We start from the raw sequence: 8,001 nt of genomic DNA on the forward strand, positions 1-8,001 counted from the left end.
TGTTTCTGTCCGGAAACACTGCCTCCTCTGGTCCTGATCCCTTTGCCACCCCGTCCAAACAGGCTGCATTCATCACTGATCCCAAGCAATTAACCAGCCTTGGAAGATGTTTGCGTGGGGAATTCCTACTTTCTAGTCTAGGCAGGAAGTCATGGCACTTGTTCATTCTGTGCAAATACAAGACAGACCCCAGAAGCTCTGTCCTGTATTGAACCCTGCAGCTCTATAGAGAAAAAGAAAATCAATTTTCCATCCCACTGTTTGTTTTTTCAATTGCTGCCAGTTAACTCTGCCCAGACGTGGGTTGTTTAAAAGCATCCAGCTGCAAACTGAACTGTAGAGAAGGCACAAAGAAAGGAATTGGTCAGGATGCAGCTGAAATAGATAATATGACAGAGTTGTTGTTAAGAAATGGATTAAGGTGCTATAGAACTGATGTTCAGTTTCATCTGTGTCCCAGGTAGTTCAGCAGTGTGTGTATGTGTGTGTTCCCACTAACACTTTGATAGATTAATTCATTAATCAGTCAGTTGTATACGCTTCTTGAATAACTTTTCTGGAAGTTGAAGATAGTGTACAGTGCTTGGAAAGTTCATTTTTAAAAGGAGTTAGTTCTGGTTTACTCCCTGCAAAAATGAATTAGTTCCAGTTCACGTTTGCCCCCTCCAAATGGGAACTATCTCCATTCCAGTTCAATTCACAATTCATTCACGTGGTCATCAGCATTTTTTTTTCAGTCTTCAGAATTTTACAAGCTGCTCTGCTGAAGTATAAAATATACTTAAGAAAACATCGAAACACACAGAGAATATTGTGTGAATAATTTGTGGGGGTGGGTGTGTAACAATTGAAAAGCTTAAACAGTGGGGTCACTTCTTCAGTAAAAATGGTAATTGCAATGACCACAATCAAACAGAAATTTAAGTGTGATGCGATGAAACATTGAATTAAAATTAAAGTAGAATTGGATTTAAAATGACCTAAAATTCCAAATGCAGAAGGAACTTAAATCACATTCAGTTCACTCAGTATTTATAGGAACTACTTTCAGACAGGAAGAGAGAGAAGAGAAGAGAATACTTGGTGAATTTACTGAACAAATCCAGGCAGTGTCAATAACAATTGTGCAACCACGGTTTGAAGGCTGGGGAAATTTGATTTCCCTTGAGCAAAGACGTCTGAGTCCTCTGCAGCAATTGAGTAATACGGCCACACATTTATTGTGGAGCAAAAAAGACCCCGCAGAAATGCACGGAAACTGCAGGATTCAGCAGACCTGCCATGCCCATCAAATTGCCACTCGTTCTTTCTGTCCTTCTGGCAGAGTATTTTTCCTTCCATGCTTGCTTTTTACAGACGCCGAGTGGTTTGATGCATCACTGTGGCTGGTGGAAGGTGGTCGTGGTCCTTTGAGGTGAATGGGGCCCTGTCCCACCAGCTTCAGTCTGCCCTTAGCCAGCCCCTCCTGCTTTCATCCATCTCAAGAGGTGCCCCTGGCTGTCAGCTTCTTCCTCCTCCACCTCAGTTTTGCCCTTGTAGAACTTGGGAGAAAGGGAGATGGGGACAGCGGAGGCTGGCACTGCCCCACCAGCCTCACACTTCCCTCAGCCAGGCTCCACCTGCTTGCCTTCTTGCTTACAACCAGTACAGGCGGTGGCACTACTTCCTCCTCTTTAGTCTCATTGCTGGTTTTGCAGAACCGTAGAACTGGTAGGGACCATGTGGGTCCAACGCCCTGCAGCACAGGAATCTGTCACCCAACTTGGGGCTCGAACCCATGACCCTCAGATCAAGAGTCTCATGCTCTGCTCAACATGGAGGAGGATGGGGACAAAACTAGAGCTAGTTGACTCTGTCTGTCATGAGCAATAGCTTTCCCTGCTTCTCTCCCTGCCTTCTACCCTCCAGTCCCAGTGAGCACCAACCACCACGAGATGAGGGCAGATCTAGAATTGGAGGGCTCCCCCTGTCATTGTTTCTGGCTCCAAGTTTAGTTTGCCTCACTGCTTTCCACCCAATCAAGGGGCACCACCCACTGCTGCATGCGGTCCTCCTTTTCATACACTACTAGTCTATCCTCTCAAAGGCCAACCTCCGGGAACACCCACCACCACTTCCCATCTTCAACTTTCCCAGTCATCAGGACTGAACACTGTTTCTCAAGAACTGCAAACAGCTTTGCAGGACAATATTGCCCCGAGCTTTGTGAAAGCCTTCCCACCCGCTCCACACCCCTTTCAAAGTCATATGTTAAAGTTTAAAAGACCTTGAAAGATGAGTTGCACAAGGGAAGCAGGAAAAGGAATTTCTCTGGAGCTGTCTTTAGGAACTATCTGCCTAGCTAGCTCAGAATTTTCTACCTTGGCTGGCATCATTCACAAAGGTTTCGGGCAAGGGACCTTTCCAGACTTACCTGGAAATGTTAGGGACAGAAATCCCTATCACAGTAACAGGAGACCCAAGTATTTTAATTGTAACCTCCCCCCCCCCCGACACCATTCATCACTCTTCCTCTCTTTCTTGTATTCTATCCTCTTTGAAACCATTCTCATTCCCTTAATAAAAATCCTAGATTACAGTAACAATTAAAGAAAATAGTGCTTGTTCGCTCCATAATATAGTAATAGGTTGGGGTGCAGCCTAATAACGTGTGTCATCACCTGAAGGCCAATGAGAAATTCATCTGTTTGTTAAAAGATTGTTACGTATTTAATAATTAAGTACAGGTGTGTTTCTTCTTCAAACCAACAAATGAGAGATGCAACTAAATGGTTCTTTCGAGGGCTATCGTAATATACTGTTACGAGTTTCGGGGGGCGGGTAAACTGTATGCCTTACCTCTGCTTCTAATTTCTGTATCCAGCACAGATTCAATTCCTGGAATAGCCAGGCTAGCTTCCTGATGACATAATGGTCGTTAAGTATATGGTATTTATGTAGCAAAGTAAGTGGCTCTGTGCCAGATGGCAAATGGATGCCCCCCTCCCTCAACTTGCTGATAGTTAGAAAGACAGGGCAAGTTGAGAGCTGAGTGATGGCAGGTTGCAGGTTAGGCAGTTGGGAGACACAGCTATGCCTGGTTTCTTTTGGAATCCAAGGCTGTGGCAAGACCCTCTTGGGGTGTTAATGCTGTGAACCCCTCTGTTGGGTTGTATATATGTACAGTATAAATAACCCATATATCCTAAAGACACCACAGTCTCTGCTATACCTCATTCCAAAGAAAACACAAACACTGGGTAAGAGCCTGGAACCCCTGGAATCTCGCAGCACTCAAAGATTGGGGTGGTGTGCACAATACATTAACTATGACACTATTGTCTGTGAATGGGACTTGCTGGATAATGGAATCTAGGAACCTAGGAAGCTGCCTTATACTGAATCAGATCATTGGTCCATCTTGCATGGTACTGTCTACACTGACTGGCAGCAGCTCTTCGGGGTTTCCAGTCAGGGAGTCTCTTTCGGCCCTGCTTGGAGATGATGGGGATTGAACATGGGACCTTCTGCATGAAAGGTAGATTTTCTACCACTGATCTACAGCCCTCCCCTTTGCAAAGCCATTGGGATAGCCATCCACTGGTTGCAACCATTTGAAGAAGCCATAAGAAAAAGAAAATCATAGGCCATTGTGTTGATCCATTTAGAAAAAAATCCACATTAAGGCAATACCTTTATTAAGACAAAATAAAATATTAAATAATAGTGAGCATTCATCCTGATACATTTGCGCAAAGTTTTCAAGGAAGTTATACTGATGTTTTTACTGAGCATTCATTCTGATTTGTTTTGGGGAAAGTTCTATAATGCTGTAACAAGCAATTGCTAACCCAAAATTTGCAATGCTTTATCTCCATCGCTTTCCTTATGGCAAAAAGTTTGATTTCATTTTTTAAGTGGGGAGGGGAAAACAGGTTTGTTAAGCAAGAACATCAAATCAGCTTTAATTGCAGAACTTGAATTTGTGGTATGCACTTGAATCCCACTTGCAAACTAGTAACAGTCTGGAAATGGCTCTTTAAAACGTTATTTGGAAGAGTCATTCGCACAGTAACCACGTGTGCTAGTAACTGTTGGCAAAGGGCAATGTGATTCCAAGTTGTGGAAACCCAGTGAAATCAAGAAGATCCCAGTGAGTTTGTGTGCATGGATGTACATATGAAACATAAACAAGGACTGATTGAATAATGGCCCTTTGTGGTTACCGTAATTTGGCAGCAGATGTCTTCCATCATCTACTGACTTCAGAAGTCACCTGAATCTCTACCTGAGAGATGGATCTAGATTTTCTCTTGCTGGATAGAGACAGGATAAAGTCCTCTCCAAAAGCCCCCTCAAAGGCCACAATTACCGACTGACGGAACTTCTTCTGCCCTACAAACACATAAAGGATGGGGTTGATGCAGCTGTTGAAGAACGCCAAACTGGAGGCCAAAGGGATTCCCAAGAACAAAGCCATCTTGAGTTCATGATTTGCAGAGCTCTTGGACATCTCTAGCAAGGAGAAGATGTGATATGGGAAATAGCAGAGGAAAAATGACACTGTCACAGCTATGATGATCCTGAAAGGTTTGGTGGACTTGGTTAGACGTCTCCGTTTCATCCTGACTGCCACGATGCTGTAGCAGACCAGGATCACGGTGAAGGGAAAGAGGAAACCAAACAGGAACCTGGATATGATCATAGCTTTGTGCCTCATCCTCCAAAGCCTTCGTGTCTCCTCGGTATTGTAATTGTCGGACAGAGCAAAGTTATTGAAGCAGCTGGTGACGTTCCTGGAGTTAGTTGCTGTGTCTCGAAAAATTAGGTACGGAGAGCTGATGATGAAAGCTGTGACCCATGTCACCAGGGCAATGCCATACGCCAGCTTTGTGGTTCGGTAGTTTCTGGACCACACTGGGTAGACGACCAGAGCACACCGATCCATGCTAATGATCATCAAGAGGAAGACACTGGCAAACATGTTCAGGAAGGCAATGGTGCTGTTCAGCTTGCATAGAAGTTTCCCAAAAGGCCAGTGGAAGCCCAGAGATGTGTAGGCGATGCTGAAGGGCAGAAAAAATGTGAAGACGAAATCCGCAATGGCCAGGTTGAGAAACCAGACTACGTTCACCGTCTTCTTCATCTTGAAGCCTGCAATCCAGATCACTAGGCCGTTCCCGCTCACCCCGAGGAGACACGCAACACTGTAAATCACGATGGACAGGAGGTGCATGCGTTTTTGAAGGCCCAGATAGCGGTCAGTGTGAGAAGAGGTGGTGTTCTCTTGCCACCAGGTCATATTAGATAGGAAGGTCAACGAAGAGCTGTTCTCCATTCCCAGTGAAGTATTCATCCTCCTCAAATCTTATAAAAACCATCCAAATATTTGAGTAAATATATACTTCAGGAGAAGCTGATCAGGGAAGAAAATGCAGGGTTAGCTATGTTATTTATTGCAACCGTCTGCAACGTCAGTCCAACTGAAATTGGAATTTCTTGTGGCAAATTAAAGAATTTAGTTGAACTAAGGCCTTGATTAGCCTTAAACAATGAAGGATTATTTTGAAATTTGGGTATTTGCTGCTAAATATTTCTATAGTGTGTTAATTGTAGCTGTTTATCTTATCAAGCTTTGATGTTACATTTCTGCTCCTTGATCATTCAGATTTATATATTACTTGTGTTGTTATTTTGGCAAGCTTTTGAGGCTTCTTCATTATAGCTAAATAAAATGTATCGCCACTACACCAGTTCCACCAGACCATATCTTTCCCCCATCTCTCTAGTTGCTAATAAAAATACATAAAAATTATTCTATTTTATTTTATTTTATTTTATTTTCCACTACTGGCTATGAGAGGGATCAGGAAGACTCACCCCTTTTTTTGGCTCTTCCAACAGATGTCTTTGCTGGTTCCAATTCCTGGAGCAATCTAACACGTTTTCTCTAGAAGACTTTAACAAAGCGTTCTTCCCAGCGGTGAATAATCTTGGCCTGAATATTTTCCTTCTTCTTTCCACGCGTCTGTGTTTAGGGGAATTTTGAGAATCTAATTTATTCCAACCTCTTCTTCCCCTACGTGTTATTAATGGAATTTAACCCTTGGACTAATTATAATATGTTGCATGTTTTTATTTTGGTCACCAACTGGGATGAAGAAGAAGAAGAAGAAGAAGAAGAAGAAGAAGAAGAAGAAGAAGAAGAAGAAGAAGAAAGAGTTTGGATTTGATATCCCGCTTTTCACTACCCGAAGGAGCCTCAAAGCAGCTAACATTCTCCTTTCCCTTCCTCCCCCACAACAAACACTCTGTGAGGTGAGTGGGGTTGAGAGACTTCAGAGAAGTGTGACTAGCCCAAGGTCACCCAGCAGCTGCATGTGGAGGAGCAGGGAAGCGAACCCAGTTCACCAGATTACGAGTCCACCGCTCTTAACCACTACACCACACTGGCTTAAAAAGAGGATTGGACAAATTCATGAAGGATAAAGCTATTAATGACTACTAACCACAATGGCTGTGTTCTCCCTCCATTGCCAGAGGCAGGATTTTTTCAAGGAGAGTAGACAATGTTGCCTACTTAAAGAACATTCCTTCTGATTTGTTTGTGGGGAGGTTAGATGACAGTCTCAGCTGTACTATACTGTACATTTAAAGCAGTATTATACAGTTGTACCTCGGGTTACGTACTTTTCGGGTTACGTACTCCTGTAACCCGGAAGTGTAACCCAACGCACGCGTGTTCTGCGCACTTTGCGCATGCCCAGAAGCGTTATGCACACTTCGCGCATGCACAAAACGTGTTGTTTGGATTACCTACATTTCGGGTTACGTACAGCGACCCGGAACCAATTAAGTACATAACCCGAGGTATGACTGTACCTCTTTGAACAGTCATGGCTTCCCTCAAAGAATCATAGAAATTGTAGTTTGTTAGTAGACCCCTCAGCTCTCACCTGTGGCTCCTGGAAAGCTGTAAGCATGTGACAGCGGCCACGGCTCAGAAACAGCTTCAACTGGCTGGCTAAACCAGGTGAAGGGAGTCGATGGGTCGCAAAACCCTTCGAGAGTTAGGGACTTCCCCTGCATGTGGAGACAGGATGCGGTGGATTGAGCAAGCGAGACCAATAGTGTAAGGTTACCAGATGTCCCCGTTTCCTGGGGACAGTCCCCGGATTTACAAATCGGTCCCCATACAAAATCCGTTGAAGTTGAAAAGTGTCCCCGGATTCATCGGGGGGGGGGGGGAAATCTGGTAACCTTACAATAGTGAGTCCAGTCATCAAGTAGGCAGTTTCTTCGTGTGGTTTAGAGGGAAGTGAGGGGTAGATGGAGCTTCTCAACCTGCGAAGGTAGCCCGTCTAGGTGAAGGACAACTGATCCTAATTCTCCACTGCCCAGTGCTGGATTTACGTATAAGCTAAACAAGCTATAGCTTAGGGCCCCACTCTTGGGCCCCCCCAAAAAAATTAAAGAAAAAAAAACTTGATGTACATTTTTAAAAAACAAATAAAATAAAACCTACGTACAGCAACAGTGTTTTGTGTTGTGTATGGATAATAATAATAATAATAATAATAATAATAATAATAATAATAATAATAATAATTTATTTGTACCCCGCCCATCTGGCTGGGTCCCCCCAGCCACTCTGGGCGGCCTCCAATAGATATTAAAATACATTTAAAATATCACAGGTTAAAAACTTCCCTATTAGGTTAATAAATTACCATATACGGTAGCATATATTCAATACAAAAAACAACGGGAATTTGTTGTTGACAAAGGACAGCCGGACATGTAAAGGGCCCCATTACCTTCAGTAGCTTAGGGCCTCATCAAACCTAAATCTGGCCCTGCTACTGCCTTGTGGGATGGGGGGGACGGGACTCAGCCAGATGGGCAGGGTATAAATAATAAAATGAAAATAATAAAATAGTATTAGTATTCGGGAGAAGAAAAGTCTCAGGAATAAACCCTACAGAATGGAGCACCCTAAGACGGTTGCACCCAAGGGGGGGG

At 43.6% G+C, this 8,001-nt stretch overlaps 1 protein-coding gene across 1 annotated transcript; it reads right to left on the bottom strand.

The window, feature by feature from the left end:
* Positions 1–4,222: 4,222 nt before the first annotated feature.
* LOC117056636 (chemokine-like receptor 1) lies at positions 4,223–5,335 on the bottom strand. The gene has a single exon (XM_033167184.1). The coding sequence runs from the start codon at positions 5,333–5,335 to the stop codon at positions 4,232–4,234; it is 1,104 nt and encodes a 367-aa protein (XP_033023075.1). The 3' UTR covers positions 4,223–4,231.
* Positions 5,336–8,001: the final 2,666 nt, after the last annotated feature.

Source organism: Lacerta agilis, chromosome 13, assembly GCF_009819535.1.
Source record: "Lacerta agilis isolate rLacAgi1 chromosome 13, rLacAgi1.pri, whole genome shotgun sequence".
Taxonomy (NCBI): domain Eukaryota; kingdom Metazoa; phylum Chordata; class Lepidosauria; order Squamata; family Lacertidae; genus Lacerta; species Lacerta agilis.